Here is a 21096-nt window from a genome sequence, read left to right as displayed (position 1 = left end):
CTGCTAGTCTATCCAAATGGGCAACTCACTGGTGCAAGCTGAGCAACTATAGATATTAGTTATCTGGAGAGTTATCTGGAGAGCCTGGAGAGATTATCCTTGTGGCCATGAAGCCTCTGGTGCTATTGGCTGAGCTGCTGTGACGCCATGGAACGTTCATATTTGCTGTGCTTTGGTTGCTTTTAATCTGCCAATAATTAACTTTATCAGAAATGTTGACAGAACCCTAAAGACTCCACAAAACAGCCTGAGATAGAGGGAGTGAATAATTCCCCTCATATTCACTCCCTCTAATGCGGTTGATATTTTATAACACTTCCGTCACCATCATGCCTGTCCCAGTTATTTTGTTTTCAGTTGACGGGGAGGAATCATGTTTGTTTCTTCAGTTGTGATATAAAAATATGTACAAATGCCAATAATAGACCTTGACAGAATAACACCAAAGAGACAGCCTGAGAAGGTCTGAAGCAGCCTTCGCCAACCTTGTGCCCTCCCAATGTTTTGGACTACAGTCCCCTTCAGCCCCAGCATCATATGGCTGTGCTGCTGTGGCTGTTGGGAGTTGTAGTTCAAAACATCTGGTGGGCACCAGGTTGGGGGAGATAGATCTACATTTTTAATGAGGAGACAACTAAGGAATGACATGGAACATTCTGCACAAATACGGTTCCATGTAGTTAAACTTCATGTCGGATTGGGGTGAGATGGGAGCTGGCAGGCGCTACCTTTTATTTCCAGCTGCGCCACTTCCTTGCAGACCTTGGCCTGGTTAAGGGAGCTGAGTCAGCCACAGCTCCTTGGGCAGGGCCCCAGGCGGTTCACGGTTTGCCGCAGGAACAAATGGTGTTCAGGCGATACTCCTGGTTGCCCTTCTGGAAGGCAGAGGGACCTGTGATGCTTTTTCTCCCCCTCAGGGGTGATCGCCCTGTTCTGCAGGCAGTACGACATCATCAAAGACAACGAACCAAATAACAACAAGGAGAAAACCAAGAGCACCTCAGAAAACAGCACCCCCGAACACCAGAGCGGGGGCCTCCTGCGTAGCAAGGTGAGAAGGGCCAGGAATTGGGGGGGGGGGAGGCAAGGCAACCAACCTCTCTAAAAGTAGCCTTTGCTTTGACTTGAGCTGGAAGTCCATGTTCTGCTTCTGAACACACAGCCAGCCCAGTGATGCCCATGGCCACCATGGCAGACTCAAAAATACCCTGGTGGCTGCCAAGGTCCCATGCCCCTCCTGGTTTTTTTATTTTAAATTGACTTTAAAGTTTTACTTTTAAATTGAGATGTATGCACCTTGGTGTGTGTGTGTGTCTGCTTCCTGCTTTTTTGTCTCTGTTTAATTTGCTTGGGGCGATAGTCGCACTATGTGAGATCTCAATAACTTGCTAGATTTCAGTGAGATCTCTCAAGATCTTTCTGGAAATCAACACCGATGTTGGCAGAGGTGGCGGAGCGAGCAGTGTGCCCACAGGGGAGCTGCTTCAGGGGTTTCTGCCACCCAAGGTGGCTCCTTCACCCTGCCTCATGGGTGGGCCAGACCTAAGTCACAGCAAAACCTTACCCATAACAACCAGGTGATAATCAACAGCCCACCCCCCCACCAAAACACCCGTTGGATCCTTCTCCATCTCTCTAAAGTAAAAACCATATTTAGAGTATGGTTTGCAGTATGTCAAGGGCATGATGCGTTGAGACAACCCCCAGTTGTTGCAGCAGCCATCAAGTCCTGAGCTAGTCCAGACATGGCAGTATTGACATGGATATTGAAGACCCACAAAGCTAGTGTCCTGGGGAGTCTCCACACCACACCAGAGACTACTTCTGGCTGCTCAGCCAGGGAGGCAGCTGGGCGGACACCAACAAGAACACTGTCCTGTCCCTGCAGCCCAATACAATATACAAACCCTCATATCCAGCTCCTAGGTGGACTGGCCAATATGTGCCAAGTCAGTTATCTCAGTTCAGTGCTTCTGTAGGCACTGGCCAGAACCCTGGAGGGGTTAACATTTCCCTGAGCAATCAGTTCAAAGGCTTCTGGCACCGTTTCCATTTTATTTCTGGAAAGAACAGAGCTAGAGAGACACTCAGGTTTTCAAAAACAGAAAGCGAGACTCAAGGAAGGAGCTTGGAATATCCACCAGGTAGGGTGGGGGATGCTGTCAAAGGCCAATGCCAACTAAGGGTTTGCCTCTAATGGACCAAACTTCATAAAATCTTCTTCACTTCTACTAATCGTGATGATGCTTCCAGCTTCCCTGTGCCGTAGCCATTTGCCCTTGCCAGCCATGACCCTGCATCAACTTTCGACAAACCTCCTTCATGTTCTGCTAACTCTGCTGTTGAAGGAATTATTCATGCCACAGCGACAGTCTCTTCAGTAGCAGAAAAAGTCACTTAAGGACACGTAAGGGCCCCCCGCCATGTTGGAAAACCTCAGTGTGTTAATCAAAGGGACAATGACAATTGCACAACTCCAGGTGTTTCCAAAGTCAGAAAGGGAGATACTTTCTCAGGGCAGCTCCAAGGGGGTCACATGAATGCCCCATTGACACAACTGGTGAGCTTCACCCAGTCTTTCTGGTCTGGTGCTAAAATGCTGAATCGAGAGTTTTTTATTGATGGCATTTTGCTTTGGCTTGACTGTATGTTGTAAAGCTGCCCTGGGAAAGAAAAATCTTCAGAACAGGAGAGTATAAATCTATTAACAAATAACACTTATAAGTCTTTGGAAGAGTCTCTCTCTCTCTCACCCCCCAAGAGAGAAATATGAGAAATACTCCTTCAAAGATGGTGCCTGCTGAGATGCATGCAACATCCCAAAACAACAGAAACACCTTTTCTTCAGAATTAGAGTTATTAACTATAGTCGCCTTCCCCAGTTAATTTTGGACCACAACTTCCATCAGAATTGCTGGAGGGCACCAGGTTGGCAAACACTGATTTATACAGCTTTAGTGTGAAAGGTGGATTGATTGCTTATTCCTTGTATTTCAGATAGAAGTGAAATACACACCATCTGTTTAATCCTAGCTTCACCTCCAGCCCTCAGACTACAGATTCTCCATTTCTCCCAGGGTGTATTGACTTCACATTCCTGGGTACCTTATATTTCTCTCTTTTTCTCTCTCTCTCCCCTCTAGTTTCCAAAAAACAAGCCCTCAGTGAATATCATTGAAGCATGACAGCCTGATGGATGGACTCCGTTTCTCCTTCTCTGTCTCTTTCCCTCCCTCCCTCCAAGATTTGGCAACTGGGGAAGTGAAAGGTTTTCAGAGCTGTTTGGAAAGAGTTCTGTTCAGCTGCTGCAGACTGTAGCACAAGCCTTTCCTTCCATACCCTGGAGGAAAAAACCCAACAAGCCCATCTCCATGTGGGATAGAAAAGAAACTCGGTAATGTACTGAGCTACAGCATACTTTGAACTAGGCTGTGTCCCACACACCAACAAATGGGCATTTGCTGGTGGGGCTAGGAGGAGCGTCATCTTTCACCTTGACCGTCTGTCTCTGTCTTGTCCTGAAACATTCGTCTCTTGGGAAATGCTCCGGCTCATTCCTGGTTTGCTTTCTTCTTACCACAGCTCAGTTTTTCAGTAGGAAATGCTATCCTGGATTCCAGACACGACTGCCTCCATCTCTTCGTGACAACGCTGGAGAACGCTCTGTCCCCTCTGACCACAGACCAAACCAAGGACTTTGGCTAGGAATCCCACGCAGACGTCTTGCCATTTGTGCTTTAAGTAGAAACAACTGTTTGCAGGCATTCAATTTTGTGTCTTTAATACAGTCTCTGGCAATCTGGTGCCTACCAGCTATTTTGGACTACAAGACCCATCAGTCCCAGCTAGCCAACAAAGTGAGCTGTCGTCCCAAACAGCTGGTGGGCATTAGGTTAGCGAAGGCTGCTTTAAACAAAGAGATAAAGAAACCAGAAGCACACATTTTTCCACCTGGACTCTCAGGACTCCGCTAGCTGCTTATTATAAGTTACTTTGAGCAGTTGTGAGTTTCTTATTTCCTCCCAAGTTTTGGTGTATATTTAATGTTGTTTCTCCAACTGGATAACCAACAGAGAATGCAAAAAAAACCCACACAAAAAAACCTAACCCCAAATCTTCCAGTTCTGTAGAACAGCAAAGAGATCTGACGATGACTATAGACAAGAATGGTGGAAACATCTGGTGTTTTTCTCCCAGGGTGAACCTCATCTAGGCTGCAAACTTGTTTTGGTGTTATTCCACCTTATTGTCATGGCTTTTCCAAAGAATCCTGGGAATACTAGTTTGGTGAGGAGCTGGAGATTATACAAATTCAGAAGAACCTTGCTGGGCCAGGCCTGAGGTGTGGTCTTGGGGGTGGGGAACCTGTGGCCCTCTAGATGCTACTGACTACACTCCCACCATCCCTGACAGATGGCCAGGCTGGCTGCAGGGGCTGGTGGGATCTGGCATCAGCCAACAGGTCCCAAGTCCCTGGGCTACCTAGTTGGGAATTCACTTTCCAGTTGTGGGCAGCCCGGAGCTGATTAAGAAGCCCACAAGCAGGGCACAACTGTGGTGGTGGCCCTCCTCTCTTGCTGGCCCCTTGTAGCTAGCCCTGCCTGTGGACATGGGGGATTGATTTTATGCCTGTAAAGCTAATCACCACTGACAGATTGGCCCCTCCATGGATTCCCCCAGTCCTTAAAACTAAGGTGATGAAAGCTGGTGATCACCATGAGCAGATGCCTGTAGTGAATTATCCTCTGTGTGAAGAAGCCCTGCTTTCTTTCCCCTCTGCTAAAATCACTGTCACTTTTATTGGATGACCCTCTAGTTTTAGTACAGAGAATTATCTGCTGCCGATGCCAAGGCCCATCATCACCAAAATTGATAGATGCCAACTACAATTCCCAGGGGTTCCCTGGAAAGCAGGAAATGGCTGTGAAACCTGTTGTAATCTGCTCTTCGGATCTGTGCTTATCAAACCATTTCTTCTTAGCCGGGTCTGATGTAATTCGCCCACAGTGTGCCAAAGCAGCTACACTTCGATCCTTGAAAACAAACAAACACACCAATTTAATTCGCATTGTGCCAAGATTGCTTGATGCAAAGTCAAGCACCTTTGTATAGGGGAGCCTTGCACCAACACAGGATGGCTGCTCTGCAAGTCATCCCAGCAACTTTGTCAGTGCAGGGGTGGATTTGGGGCTCTCAAATTTCAGTGGCACCCTGTGCAATGCTAAAATTTGGCACCCCCCGCCTCTTGCATTTATTTCTGCGGTACTGTTGTGGCATCCATTGAAGTGCAGAGCCCAGGGCGACTGCACCGCTTGTCAGTGCATGAGAGGCCACAGAGGCCAAAGACTCTCAGACAGGAGCTGAAATTGGTTGCAGAGGGAAAAACTCCATGTAGAAACTCACTCCAACTGGCCAGCAAAAGCTCAAGGTGGTTCTTCCTCCTTTACGGATGCTGTTGGATTTAGGGGGTGGGCTGTGGTTGTTTTTAAGGGGGCTGTAAATTATGAATTTTGTCATTTACTTAGCATCACTGCCTTATTGTGTCTTATCAACGAGACTTACTTTTTTTAATCCCTTAAAAATGTCTTCTACAAAATCAAAATGTGAGAATCATCAATTTGGTTCACTTACTTGAACCTGACCTTTCCTTTCTCAGAGCAGTATTTTGGCCTCACAACAACCCTGTGAGGTAGGTTAAGCTGTGACACACCCAAGGCCTCCAAGTATCCTTCATTGCTGAGCAAGGATTTGAATGTGTTATGCACTAGGAATATGTGCATGCAGTGGCGTAGCGTGGGTTGTCAGCACCCGGGGCAAGGCAAGTAATTTGCACCCCCTAACCCGTGGATTTGCGCCCCCTAACCCGTAAATTTGCGCCCCCTAACCCTAACCCCCAGATGTTGCGCCCGGTGCGGCCGGCCCCCCCTGCACCCCCCACGCTACGTCACTGTGTGCATGATCAATGCATGTAGCAGGGGGAGCTAGACTAAAAAAAACCAGGCACAGTTCTTGTGTGTAGGACGCCATATGAGTTCACCAACTGGAATTTCAAAAAACTTGCCTCATTCTGAGTTGGAGTTCTGACCCCAAACCCATCTTATGTGCTGTAGGGCAGTCATCTCACCCACAGTATAATAAGGGCAAGGCATATCCTAGATTCTCTTTTCCATTATTTCTTTCTTGCCCCTAGGGTTAATCAAATTGCCAGATTCCTGCCTTGGTCTTTCCTGACAGAAAGGTGGGAGAAGTGGTGGACAATTTTCTGCAATTAATAAGTTTTTCATGGTTGAAAGTGGACAGATCTGTGCATGTGGCAATGCTGTGGAAGGTGATAAGGGAGGAGCAGGAGGAAGATTCCCCTGTTGTGCTTCAGTATTAAGCCCTCTGCATGTTGCCCCAGGAAGCCTTGCATCCACGCTGGGAGAAGAGATGGGCTTCTGATTGCTCAATCAAAATGCCAAGTTGGCTTGGACTGAGGTTTAATTCCTCCTCTGCTGAGCTCAATAACTGGCCTATCAGGGGAGTTCAGTTCCACGGTTGGCCTGGTTCACACATAACACTAAGCCACAATTTATTAAACTATACATTATTAACCATGGTTTTTGCTTGACCATCCAAATCTTGCCAAGCAACTTAATGATGGTCAACTACCAGCAAACCATGGTTGTTGGCTTACAAGCCTTGAATAGTTTTAACCATGGCTTTGGTGTTATGTGCACACCCAGGACCCGTCCTTAATCATGGTTTGCTTTGCCCCATCACTCAGACATGTGGCAAGTTACAAAGGTGTGAGGCAAGAGCGGGTGGAAAACATACTAAACTTTGAAGAAACAAATTGTGGTTTAAAGGATCATCTGTGGGTTACCTCACAGTTAACTGTTTCTTAAACAAACGATGGATTAGTGTTTTATGTGCAAACTAGCCAGGAGAGAGGGAGAAGGGCTTGTATGCATAGTGATTACCAGACAGAGCTGTGACCACAGGTTGGGATGCCACTGTCTTCCCTGGCCTGCTCCTGTGCCTGTAACAATAACCCTGCCCACACTCCGCGTACCCAAATTAATAAGGGATGTATTATTTCTTGGCACATTGATGAAGCCATGGAATCCGTTCCACTTGCTAAATGTCTGCATGTCAGGCTCAAGGCACAGGAGACAAGGAAGAAGAAAGGAAGAAAAAGGAGTCAGTCAGACTCAGATCTCTGCTTCAGATTTTTCTTCAATCACAAACTCTGTGTCTGGCTTGAACAAGACACTAGCAGCTAGCTCACTATCCTTCCCCTCAACCTCTAATTGGTTGCATAGGGATAATACTGGCCTTTTAGTGGAGGATAAATCGGGAATCCCCAGGTTGAGACGGTGTGCATCACTTAATGCCCATTTGTCAAGGGAAAGAGAGAGAGGCTGTTCTGCTCATACTCTGCTTTGGGGCTTCTCAGAGGCTTTTTGCTGGCTCACAGCGAGAGATAGGCTGTTGTCCTGGATGGACTCATCCTGGAACCATCCAGCAAGGCTCTTTAAGCCCACCTTGCAGGGCTGCTGTAAGGACTGTGGAGATGACAAGTCTGACAAAGTGCTTTGGTTTCTCTAAAGCATGGTATCAATGCTAGGTAGTGTTCCTAGAGATGATGTCTCCATGATGACATGATGACCGCCTCCTTTTTTGCATTGCTGTGTTTTTCCTGCTTCCAGGCCCTCCTCAGTCCCCCTCATCTCTGCCTTCACTGAGCTCAGGAAGGGCCTGTTCATCTGCAGGTGGAGAAGTCTAGTTGCTTCAGTTTCTGTCATGGTGTTAATGTGCCTCTTCAAAATTGTGTCTCTTCTCATCGGTGACTAAGTCAGCGCCTGCTCTAAAGCTTTCAACATCCACGCAAAGCCACTTGCAACCAGCCCCTCCCATCGACTTCCACACAAGGTGCCGGCAGATGGCATCACACTCTACCCTGGTGCTTTCCAGAGGTTTTGGACTACAATTTCCATCATGCTGGCTGTAGAGTGCTGAGGATGCTGGGGACACAGCTGGGCTGACAGGGGCTAATGGGAGTTGTTGTCCAGAACCACCTAATTAACAGCTACTCACAATGTGTTGCAAAACAGAGGAAAGGCCTCACTCCCCTCAGTTCTTGCCAAAACGATGGCCAGAGCAGATTGTCTGCCTTGTTAGACACAGAAAGGTTGTTACCTGTGATAACAGTTTTGAGCAATAAACCATGTTTTTAAATGTACAGTGACAGGAACATCTCCTTTGAGTGTACAGAGATCGACATTTCGAAAGGTCGCCGATCCTCAGTCTGGCCTTGTGAAAAACATGATATATTGGGGTTTGTTTGGGGTTTTTTGCATGGGGAGATGGGAGCTTTCTTAGCCAAATTTCGAAGGGTTCATTTTCTGAAATGGCAGGTTCGTGGGACGAGACTTTCCCAAAGTAAGCACACAGTAACACCTTGTACAGGATTTCTTCAGATCCTACAGTTTGAGTTAGCAAGTAGCAAGGGAGGCTTCCTGCACTAAAACAAAAACAACTCCCTGCACATAGAAATGTAGCTTTTCAGGGCTAGCCTAGAACTTCGCTCTCTGATGTGTTCACTTCCCACAGGGGCACAATTTTTGAGATGGGGAAGCATTTCAAACATACCCATAATCTGAACTCCATCCCGAGTGAGTTATCTCCCCATGTAAGACATTCCCCACAGGTTTGATATTGCTCTAGTTATTAGGATACTACAGTTTGCTCCCATGATACTCAGCTGCTTCTCAGGCCCCACCCACAGAGGGAGTGAAAGTAGTTTGGGACTGTGCTTTGATTTAGCGCTCCATCTTTGGCTGCTAAAGGAGAGCCTCCTTCCAGCTGGACTCCTGAGCAAGCAGTGGACATTCAACCTAATTTGGCTACTGCTCTGTGCTCTATTTGTGGTACCGAGTTTCCACCAGTGTGTGTGCCCCTTGTGTTCCAAGGGCTGCACAGCGACTTCCCTGATCACATCCTTTCATGGCCAGTGCCAGGTGTTGGTTGGGTCAGGCAGAGGCCAGTGGAGGGCCCGCCAACAGCCATCTTAATTTCCTGCTTGTCTGCCAAAAAGGCTGCGAACGGGGCTACAAAGCAAGAGCTCACCTCTCACTTCCTCTACACCCCAGAGAAGAGCTAGAGAAAGGGGCACGGGTTTGTGACTTCACTCAGAGGCCCCAGAAGCTAGGAGCAGCACAAAAGAGACAAGACGCTGCCTCTGATCTTCCCAGTACCATGGCTTCCCCCCAACTCTTTTAGGACATACTGCGGAAGGGGGAGGGCAGGATCTCCCATGGCTCATTGGGAACAGGTGAAGGCAGGAGGGGGAGAAAATAAAGAGCGGCAAGGGGGATGCTGAGGGAAACCTGTGGTCCTCCAGGTGTCATTTGGCTACATCACCCATCAACCCCAGACAGCATGGCCAATGGTTAAGAAAGATGGCATCTGGTCCTGCAACATCTGGTGCTCAAAGGTTAGCCACAGCAGCTAGGGCAGTGATGGCCAAACCTGGCCCTCCAGCTGTTTTGGGACTACAACTCCCAACATCCCTAGCTAACACTGGTCAGGGATTATGGGAATTGTTGTCCCAAAACAGCTGGAGGGCCATGTTTGGCCATCACTGAGCTAGGGGGTCCACTGATGGATCTTACTTCCAGACCTCCTAGAGTATGCCCTCCATATTACAGTATTTCCATCCCCCTGGACAAGCATAGTATGACTTGGGAAGTCCCATTCTGGCACACCATCCATCACATGCCTTTGGAACTTCTTGTCAGGACTTCTGCACAGGTCTGACACACCTTAAAGCAGTACAGCTTCCCCTCCCACAACTAGAACCTAAAGTGGGAAAATGGATGTCGAGACTCACCTACCCTTTCCACGTTCAGCATCCAAATTGGCATCCTGCGAGTGGTAAAGTGTTGGGGTGTGCATATGAGTATGTGCGTGATATCATTATCCCCTGTAATTGCAGCCTTTTAAAATGTGCGGCAATAAATGCCATTAGCGAGAGAAGAAACAAACACAGGCTGAAAGCAATTCCACGCTTCAGAGAGATGACTGTCAAGCGATCAAAAAGCACCCTCAGACTCTCTGCAGAAAGATCTTTAAAGCAGAGACGCAATCAGAACATGCTGTAGTATACAACAGAGCTGGCTGTATGTGGGGAGATTTCAGGAAGACAGAGATAAAACGCATTAAAATGAGATCCAAGGTGGTACTGCATTATTTGAGAAGAGTATGGACTGAACCACAGGAATGGTTTGTAAGGAATCATGGTGGAGGACGTGCACCATACGGAGAATGTCCCAGGTTCATTCTCCAAGTAGAGTCTAAAGACTCCTGCCTGAAACCCTTGGGATCCGCTGTCGATTGTTGTTCGAATAAGGGTCTGACTTGGTATAAGGTATCCTATGTACCAGATTGACTACAACATAACGCTCTATGGAAAATGGTAATCTCTCTCCCCTGCCCCGCATTTGTTTCCAACAATTGCCAAGCTCCAGTTCAGAATGGACATCCAATTAAATGTCTTGGCAGGTGGGAAATCCAGATTTCAGCTGTGAGTGATTTTCTGTCCCATTTCCAGCTGTAGTGCAAATTACATCATTAGAATTCGCCGCCTACTTCCAGCTTTAGGAGCGCATGTGAATGCAATGAAGGAGTGAACTCACACAATACGGGGACTTCATTTGCAAGCTGGTGCCTCATTTACTGTTTTTAACCATCGGTTTGCAATAACTCAAAGATGCAAAGCTCAATTTCCTGCCCAGAGAGCTGTGCTGACATGAAAGATAGACACCTCTTGTCAACCTGTGTAGGGCCCAGTGGTGGCCAAAATGCACTTAGGATGTACACAGGGGCATTCAGTATTGCAGGTGTTCTGTGGTTCTACTCTGGCGCTCATCTGTGGGGACCCAAATGCTTAATTATTGTTATTATTTTATTATTTATATGACGCCCATTTGACTAGGTTGCCCCAACCACTCTGGGCAAGGGCAGAGTACCCACACACCAAGACCGGGCCGTGATGCACTCTCAATTGATTCAGGCTTTATGCAATTGATTCCAAAAGGACTCAAGACTCTAATTCTAGGAATTAGACTGTGACAGTTGCCCTAGAAATATCCCAAGATGTTTGAAAACACACACAGTCCTCCTTAGAAGCTTTTTGTCAGAGGATGACTGAAGTTCAGCACCTCTGCCTTTGTTCCTTAAAAGGACAATTGACTTCCAGGTCTCCTCCTGCACAAGGCACTACTTGCAAAACTGTCACAGCAGTGGCAGTTTTGGGCAGAGCAACAAACTACTCTCTTTCACACTCCCTCATTGCAATTATTTTTTCCTGCTCCTTCATCCTGTACTTTAAAAAGTCACATTACCTTTTGATATTGGAGGTAGAAAAGTCAAAACACCTTCTCTGTCTCCCCCCTTCCTCATTACGAAGGGGCATTCCTTGCAAAGCTATGGTGGCTATTAGCTACCATATTAGCTATTAGCTATTAGCTGTCCAGCACTTTTAAAAAACAAGCTTCAGAGTTGCTCAATGATACAAAAGGCCAGCACACCGCACACACCTACAAAGTGTCCCATGAGTTGAACCTGAAACAAAATCTTGCAGGAGGTGCTTGTCTTCAGCGTTCAAGCCAGTCTGGAACAGTGATCTTGTTCAGGCCGAAGTGCGTGGGAGGGCATGAGTCTTGGGGGTTGACAACTTTAGAAGCAGGGAAGGCAAAAGGGACATTTCCCCCCTTATAAACCTCCCATTCCCTGGTGAAGATTTACCCTTCACTCGAAACCTGTACTTGCTGGAGAGAGGTGAGTCTCATCCAAAGCTCCCGGAAGCTCCGAAAAGGATGAAAACATGCATTTCTCCTACTCCAAAGCTTCCTGTATGACAGAAAAGATCCCATCTCTTCCTCTTGCTCCTTAGCAAGCAGAGAGGGGTAGAGGGAGAGGTGGGATCTTGCCTCGAAGACCGGAGTAGCAGAAACACATGCGGTTTCTTTTTTTAGCTAAAATTATTGCACAAGTGAGAGTCTGCCCGAGCGTGTGGTAGCATTCTCTTACTGGGGGCAGCAGGCAGTCGCACTGGTGTGGTAGTGAGCAGATAACTGATGCCTGCCTCCAAATGCACAGAAATCACTACCTTATTTTTGGGAGGCTCTGTTTTGCTTCCAAATTGATATGTGATAAACCACACAAGTCCCCTCTTGAAGGGAATGATGCAGCACTGAAGGACGTTGATTTGTTCTGAGCCCATCTGTAAGACCCATTTCACAGACAGGAAGAATAATACCTCTCATTCACCCCTAAAGGTCCTCTGCATCTCTCACTACTTGAGGTCTTGGCAACTGAATGTGTAAGCTGCCACGATTACAAAACTCTTGTGTGTAATGTGAAATGAATACTTTGCCTGTAACCCTTCATGTCTTAATTCACCTCCAGACTTCTAAAAACAGTACAGAAACATATAACTGAGCCGCACATGCAAACCAGTCAATCACCCACTGGGAGGCAGGGAGGAAGAAAGAGAACACACTGCAAGGTATTTCAAAGGCACAAGCATTTATAAAAATTGCCACAACATACAGTATCAAACTGCTTGGTGAAACATCAAAATTCCAAAAATATATAAAACATATGGCAGAGGACAAGTTCAAAGTCAAGCTGAACAAAAAATTCTAACAAAAACAAATTATAAACTGGCCTTAACTTAAAAACTGAAATTAATAATAATAATAATAATGAAGCTGACAATCAACTTTGAAGTGCAGATAAAAGACAACTTAATTTCAATGGTGAGACACTTCTAGCTTGGGATAGGGCTGCGCCTGAAGCGATCAGGGACACTCTCAAAACGACGGAGGTTGCGATTGTTCCTATCGACCCACTGGTCAAGGGAACATCTGTGGGCTGTACTCTTAGCTCGCTGCGCATAGTTCCTGCAGGTTAGGGGGTAGAACAACAGTAAGTATAAATCAATGTAAAGCAAGTGCAAATGCAAAGGAGGCACCCCATCCCACCCAGCCTGAATCCCATCTGTCCTTTGGAAGATTTTCTTCTACTACACCTTGCTGAATCAGTCCGTATGTAGACCAGCACTGTTTCCGACAGAGGTAAGCCAGGGGCATCTGGGAAGCCCCCAAACCAGGATAGGAAAGCAATAGTCCTCCCCTGATTCATACCCTAACTACTGTGGTTGCAAATTACCACTCTGCATTTCTCTCCCCTTTCAATGCTGTTTGACCCCAATGTTTGCTATTCCCACCCCCCAAACAGGTAAGTGTGACTTAATGAATCTGAAGAGGACTCTAGTGCACAATAAGCTTATAACAAATGCGTCAGTCTTTAAAGTGCCACAAGACTCTTCGTTCAGCAGCTTTTGTATCTTATTGAAAACAGTTTTAAGCAAGTTATTCTGTTTCTTAAGGAGGTAAACCTGCCACTGGGGTCCTGCTGCCCTTGGTTTCATGAAGGGTGATACAGTACCTTACGGTCAGGTCTGTTGGGTGTGCAAATCTGGGTTCCCCGTAGCGGTTTTCAGCACTCAAGGTCAACATCAGCTGCTGCAACTCATTGACTTCACCTGAAATTTGGCAGAGAAAGGCAATGCAACCCAGTGTGTTTGCATCAGGTACCACAGGGGTAGGTAATGCAATGCCCTCTAGAAGTTGTTGGAATTCCGTTCCTGTTAGCTCTAGCCACTATGGCCAATGGCTAGGGATAATGGAAGCTGCTGTAGAGGGTACCACATAGGCCACCCCTGAGGTTCAATAAAGTTAGAAGATGCATCTTTGGCACTAGACACATTCTAGGCCAGCTTTCCCCAACTGGGTACCCTCTGGCTCTCAACTCCTGACAGCTGAACCATGTAGGGCTGAGGCTGCTGGGTGCTGGTAGTCCAAAACACCTGGAGGGCACCAGACTGGGGAACGCTATGCTAGGCAGTGTATTACACAGAGGAAGTCAAATATGTAAGGGTCCTATGGTGATGGTCTAAACATGCATGTTGAGTTTTGGGGAAGAAATGGCTACTGTGGAAGCACAAATTACATTTCCTGTGAAATACTGAAACACACTGTTCTTTAGAATGGATCTTCCAAATAAGGATGAGTCATGCCAACTCAGGATAAGGGAGGCCTCAGAAGTGTTCTGGACAGCAGGTTGTAGATGCACTGTTTGAAATGCCCCATTATGCTGCTAATGACCTGTAAAAGCTAATTTCCTGAGCGGAGAATTTCAGTCAGGGCAAGGCAGGAAGTAAGAAATCTTTCCACAAACCTATACCCTGCTCCTCCCTGGCTCACTGGAGCAAACAATATCTTCAACACCAGTGATGATTTAGTTGCCTGAAGGCTGTGCAGAAGCGGAGGGTGTCTAGTGCTACTTGCAAAGAGTTGCTAGCAACGGGAGTTTGCCTCCCCATCACAAGCTGGGATATTGAAATAGCTTCCCATGTTTACATTCACCAGCATTTAAAAAGCCTCATAACCGATTCAATGCAGCCATGCATGAAGTAAGCCCTAACCTTTAATGCACCCATGTTTTAAAAACCAAGTCAAGGCTCAACTGAAAGACTGGTGAGGTCACTGCCACCCACTACTGTCCCCAGGAGCCAGTGGAAGCTGCATGCCCAAGGTAACAACAACAGGTTAACAGGCCCAGTCAGCCACAGTCAAGTCATTCTCTGGCTGCATGCTGGCTGTGCTCTACTTCCTCCACTGTGTTCTGGCACCACCTGCTGGCAAGAAGCAGGAATGACTTTGGCCTTGCATTGTGTTCTCACACATGTGGACACATATCATGGGAGAAGTGCAACATCCATGGTCATAACCCAACCCGCACATACAAGAGGTAATCCTTTGTCCTTGCTCATTTTCCCAGGCTCTCTGCCAGGAGAGCCACACAGCAGCCTAAGTTCTGACTTGTAAGAGGGGCCTCTTTTAGGAGTTAAATCCATCACTCAGCTGTTTTCTGCCTGTCCTTACCAGGCAGTGGCACAGGAAAGGGTCCCCCCCCACCAGGTCCCCCTCCCATTTAGCATTTACTGGTGCACTGTGCCACAGGGAAACTGCTCTCAAGCCATCTCCAGGCTCATAGCAAAACTCAGAGCTACTTAAAGAGTCCCCTTTTTGAGCAGCAGCCAAGAGCCTTGATTCCTGCTCTGGCCTAGGATTGCCTCTCCTTCCCATGCCAGACCACCAATTCTATGCCTGAAGCTACCCAAGATAATACATGTTTGTGCTAATAAACAAACAGCTTGTGCACATTACACGAAGCATTCATGAGCAATTTTGGTGTCACGTGCCAGAACTCTGAATGTACACATTGCATATTAATTTGAAAGGCAGAGTGAAAAAAGAAAAATAGGATCCTAAAGAGTTTTCCTTCTGCGCACATGATTTGTCCTCAATCCATACACTGGAAGCAGCCCAGCTCTTGTTAGTATTGCATGTGCAGAGAGACAGACAGACAGACAGACTGAATGAGTTTGGGCAAGAAGCAGTATAACTGGTCTTCCTGAAAAGGTCTCTTCATTTGCCCCCGAAAAAACGAATAAATAAACCACCATTGGAAGCTAGGGGGCAGAGGGGGCTGCCTTCCTCTTTACAACTCCAGGGAGAGTGTCTCGAAGAATCTAAAGGCCATCTAGAACAACCTGTGTCCTTCCCTTGACCTCCATCCTGCCCACCACTAATTTACAATGCAGTGCACACTGTGGCAGAAAGAACTGGCATCCAGTATCACAAAAGTGCTGCTGAGCAAAATGGCCATATGATATTTTGGCAAGAAAGGCAAGTTGTCTGCCCCAGGAGAGTCAGGACACTGTAGCTAGAATTGGGGGGGGACGGGACAGACTTGTGGGATGTGGGTTCAAACCCTTGATCAGCTCAGGACTTCTCAGACTTTCAGCTCACAGAGTTTTTTGCAGTAATAAGATGAGTTAATCCCCTGAAAGCCAGGATAAAGGAAGGACAGATATAAATGCAATAAATAAATATGAGGGAAGGTCAGGTGAAAAACTCCTGTCTCACCCCAATTAGGGTGAGGTGCAGGTACAAAAGCAAAAATTAATTGCACAAAATTCCATGCCACCAGGTCTCCAGCTCCAGCAGAGAGAAAAGGGGGGGGGACCACTTTCTGAATCAACCCTTACCCAATGGCAACACTTTATGCCAGCAGAAAAAAGGAACCCCAGAAAAATTTTGATTCCACCTCCAGCTTACCTATGTATTCAGCATGCTGAGCATGGGCAAGGACAGCATTGATGTATTTTTCCTTGCTGGACTCAAGTTTTGCCTCTTCAATGTATATCCGACTTCGGGGCCTTACAGGACTGGAGGATGGGGGAGAAAATGACAAAACTGCTAAGAATTGCAAAGCCATCTGCTAGACAGATATGATGTGTTACTGAGAGAATTTAAGCACACTAAGACTAGAGGGCATGAATTTTAGAGGTTGTTCCTTACACCTTGCAATAACTGAAGGGTACTTTCAATCCATAATTTAGCATAAACTTTTAGCTATTGATTTTATTCATCTGGCTTTTCATAAACTTGTTTTTAACATTAAATTTTGTTTACTATTTTAATGCATATATTTTGGAGTCCATTTACAGGTTTAATTTACAGTTCAGCAGAACATACCTTTTAAATTGAACAAATGAAAAAATGTTCCAAGCTTGGGAGGGTATACTTTTTGAAAAATTAAATCTCCCACAATGGTTTTCACAAAAATTAAAACAACCCATGTAAAGTTTGGTGAAAATCTGTTAAACAACAAAATTATGTGGGGAAGAGGAGGCAATGCTTAGCTCATCTTCAAGAATAAAAAAATTATATCATAAACTATTAAATAAGGCAGAATCAGTTTATACACAAGGCAGCATTACATGGATGCCATAATCTAAATAAGACACATTTCCACAACTCTCTCCATTTGCAAGATGTAAGGCATCATAAGACTGTAGGCATCATGTACCACCACCACATATATGCAAGATCTCTTGAGAATATTAAATTCCTGGTTTTGAGGAAAGGTTTCTAGCCCTCATTACTGTCAAAGATCTCAGCAAGTGAGTAACACCTTCCATGGCTGAGAATTCCATGTTTTGGCAGGAAAACTGGAAACAGAGCATTGCAGCAGAAGGAAGAAGGGAGAAAGGTGGAAATAGAAGAATATAAACAGAGCAATCTATGTGGTGAATAAGAAACAAGTTTGTCAAGCGGTTTCAGAACCACACTGGTTCTCCTGAAAACTTGGGACATATAAACAACACAAGAACCCCTTTCAGCAGTTAATTGTGTGCTTGCTACTATCTAGTGCAGGTATCCCCAAACTCGACCCTCCAGATATTTTGGGACTACAACTCCCATCATCCCTAGCTAAGAGGACCAGTGGTCAGGGATGATGGGAACTGTAGTCCCAAAACATCTGGAGGGCCGGGTTTGGGGATGCCTGATCTAGTGCAAGGCAAAGGGATACATTATTATTAATTATTATTATTAAATAAATGATACATGAAAAGCCCCATCAGGCTTTAGCATTCTTGTGCACATACAAACATCAAATACAACCCCCTCCCACCTAGGGTGCAGAGCCACACAACAGATGCAGAGGAGAAAGGAGAGCATAGCACACCAAGGCTCAAGAAAGCAAGCCTAGCTGTAGGCACCAGGAGAAGCGGTGCTGACCAATTTGGTTCTTTGATGCTGGGACCTTCCATATTTGCCTTTCTTTGATCACCGATGGATGTGGAACAGGTTGGTGCAGCTTCTTCATACAAGCCAGCAGAATCCAAATCTCCTTCAGCCTCTTGTGGTGGGCTGTTTGCACTCTCTTTTCCTAGGTCATTTTGATTCAGGGAAGCCTGTTCCTTGCAGGGCCCTTCAGCTCTCTCAGGTTTTGCCATGAGCTGTCTCACTCTTTCCAAGTTATCGTCTGCCGCTGCCTGAGCAGCTTCTTTATCCAATACCCCAGACACACTGTTATCTTTTTGCAGACTCAAGGCAGCTGTTGCAACTGGCACAGCTTCTGGAACAACAGAACTGTTTGAATCCAAACCAAATCCAGCTTGGTTTTGAGACCCTGTGATCAAGTCACTCCCACTTTCTGGACTTTCAGAGTCATTTCTGCAAGAACTTGAACAGACTAAAGGGTCAGCTGGAGACAGTAGCTCTGTTTTTCTAGACTCTAGATCTAGAGTACCAGAAGGCTTAGAAGATCCTAATGCACACAAAATTCTAACATGTTCTGCATCTGGTTCAAATGCTATGGAATTCGAGGTCTCCGGGCAGTGTGGTTGACTATCTGACAAAAGTTCATCTTCAGCTTCAGAAGTGAGTCCAGTGGAAAAGTCTGAGAGTTCCCCATCTGAAGGATCCAGTAAGCTGTCATCTAGTATGTCATCTGTGTTGCTATTATCAGGCTGTCCATTGGTGGTCACAGAACACACTGCAGAAACTGCTATTCCATTGCTTGATGAGGAAGGATCTGCAAGTGCACCAAAAGGCAAGCAGGAGGGTTTGTGTCTCTTTGTGTCTGGTTGCTCCTCCTCTTGAAACTCTTCCAAGGGCCGCTTGCTCCTGGAAACTAAATCATTTAAGAAAGTGACTTTTAGATTTAAACGGGTGCGGAAAGTGCTACTTGCCATGATGCTGCTTGCACTGATTCTTTCTTTCTTTCTTTTTTAAAAGTAACCCTTTGCTACCATGTTCACTCCAGACTAGAAGAAGCCAAGCAAGGGAAATCTATACTCAAGGCTTCCCTTCAGCCAAAGTGGTTCTCAGTTGCCTGCAAGAAAGAAAAGGACAAAATAGAAGCTAGTTGAAGAGATCTCATGCTCTCCATCCCCTGCAACTGCATCTGTGCTAGAAGAAATCTACTCCACTGCAATTGCTCTTCTCCTCTGAAGACTACACTACCTAACAAATGTCTCACTCAGATTCATTACAGCTGTTCTAATAAAACATTATTTAACTCACATACAAATCAGAAAAGCTGACTAAAAAAATGAAACAAAGAAATTTTCATAGAGATAGTTAAATGGTATGCTTTTTTCTTACACATACTCCAAAGTTTACATTTAAAAATGTAAATTTAAGAGCCAACATGGTCCAGCGCTAAAGAGTTGGAGATGCTAAATCAGAGATGATTTCAAAAAGAACTCTATTTTACAATCACCTGTAAATAGGAATACTAGTTATCTACCTTTACATGGTTCTTTGAACCCTTTGCAAAATTAAGGTTTCAGCTTTAAGTACATTTATTTGAAAGCAAGTGTTACTGCTCTCTATGAAGATTGCTTCCAAGTGAGGCAAAAAAACATTGTAAGCAACTGATCAGTCACCTTGCTCTTCCCCACTCCTGCATTATTGAGATCTAAGATACAGCTCACATCCAAACACGATTATATCGGAATTCTGGCTTGTGATTTGTTTGGAACTACTAAACCAATGTTCAGACACAACCCTAGTAGCTCCCAGTAGCACTGCAGGTGCAAGGAGGAGCAATGTTACCTCATTTGTCTCCCTGTGCACTTGCAGACTGCATATTCACTTTTGTTTTTATACCTGATGTTAGCAGCCCTGAGCCCGGTCTTGGCCGGGGAGGGTGGGGTATGAATAAAATTTATTATTATTATTAATTTATTATTATTAAAGTGCAAACAATGCCACTTTCCAATAACAATCAAGTATTTTAAAAACATTAAATTGGAACACGAAGAAAATTCAGTCACCTTCAGATTTGATACTTTTACAGTTTACAAACACATCAGGATAACTTTTAACTTTTAACTGTGTTACAAAGGGATAGAGGAACCTGCCTTAAATGACCAATTCAGTCAGTTTGTCCCTCAAGCTCAGTATTGTTTACTCTGGCTGGCAGAGACTCTCTAGGGAAGTCTACTTTGAGATTTAAAGTTTCCACAGTATGTACCAGGATATCTGCACCTTACCAGTTTATGAACAAATGAGCTACTGTTACACTAATCTTTCATGTTACTTTGTATCTGTGGGCAAAACAAGATAGCAACCCTACACTAAAATGAAGATGTGCTTTAGAATTCATTAAAGCCTGTTTGGGCAACACAGCTCTGCTGAATTCTGCTGTTTAGAAGATGATGGGAAATGACCATAGTTCAGTGATAGAGCACCACCCCTTTTCTCAGCCTGGCACAGGGAACCCTTAAGGGGAGATGGAGCAAGCTTGTCTTCTGCTGCTCCAGAGGGGAGGACCCAAACCAACTGATTCTAACTGCAAGAAAGGAGATTCTGACTAAACATCAAGAACTTGTGGGTGGTGACAGCTGCTTGAGATTGGAATGGACTACCTGGGAAGCTGATGGAGATTTTTAAGCAGAGGTTGGGTGGCCATCCTTGCTGAGGGTTGGACTAGATGACCCTTGGGACCCTGCCAACTCTACAGTTCTATGGCCCTTTGTGGAGAGGGAAAGACGGGCTAAGGGATAATTCGGGCGGCCGCCTTAGGCACACCACAAGCGAAGCACGTCCTGAGCTACAAAAACAAACCCAACTCCTGCCTCGTTTTTTGCAGTTTCTGCAAAGCGAGGGAGTCTCCCCCGCCTCCCTTCCTCGGTGCCTCCCCGCCCCTGCTCCCCACTACGGGTCTCCCCTGCACTTGGCCAGGCCGCCTCGAACCTCCTTCCTTTCCCAGAGCAGTGGCTCAGAGCGCCACCTTGCACCGCAAGTACACTCCGTGGAGAAGGGAGGGAGCGGAAGCCCAAACCAGCCCCCAACCCACTTAGTCCGACCCCTCAAACCTTCCCAAAATAAGAGGTCTGCGTTCTACAACGTCACCCCCCAGCGGGGCCCCCTTTATTCCCGGTGAGAGGGGGGGCGGCGGCGGTGGAGGGAAAGAGCTGCTTCCCACACTTACCCGCCGCCATCTTGGCCTCCCGCAATGAGCCGGATGCGGCGCCTAAGCTCCCTGCCGTCGCTTCTCCGCCTCCTCTACTTTGCACAAGGCTTCAGGGTCGCCGGCCGATTCATCCATCGGGCTCTCTTTCAAGCCCACGCGCAAGAGGAATGAGTCGAGAGAGCCAGAGGCGCAGCCGCAGTGGAAGCC

At 46.2% G+C, this 21096-nt stretch overlaps 2 protein-coding genes across 2 annotated transcripts in view; one reads left to right on the top strand and one right to left on the bottom strand.

Annotated features, from left to right (window-relative positions):
• The window catches only part of FNDC5 (fibronectin type III domain containing 5), a 31998-nt gene extending 26223 nt beyond the window's left edge, over positions 1–5775 (top strand). Inside the window, exons 5-6 of the mRNA XM_083452017.1 lie at positions 918–1051; positions 3144–5775. Coding sequence (XP_083308143.1) covers positions 918–1051; positions 3144–3185 — 176 coding nt within the window. The 3' untranslated portion in view covers positions 3186–5775. The remainder of the gene's footprint in view (positions 1–917; positions 1052–3143) is intronic.
• A 6781-nt stretch (positions 5776–12556) lies between these two features.
• Positions 12557–18661, bottom strand: S100PBP (S100P binding protein; the record flags this gene model as incomplete). The annotated part of the gene is made up of 4 exons (XM_083453039.1): positions 12557–12950; positions 13498–13594; positions 16236–16345; positions 17703–18661. The coding sequence occupies 4 exons, from the start codon at positions 18659–18661 to the stop codon at positions 12818–12820; spliced, it is 1299 nt and encodes a 432-aa protein (XP_083309165.1). The 3' UTR covers positions 12557–12817.
• Between the last annotated feature and the right edge of the window lie 2435 nt (positions 18662–21096).

This window comes from Podarcis tiliguerta, assembly GCF_965153285.1.
Source record: "Podarcis tiliguerta genome assembly, chromosome: 8".
In the NCBI taxonomy this organism is placed as follows: Eukaryota; Metazoa; Chordata; class Lepidosauria; order Squamata; family Lacertidae; genus Podarcis; species Podarcis tiliguerta.
This window is presented reverse-complemented; position numbering and strand designations above follow the sequence as displayed.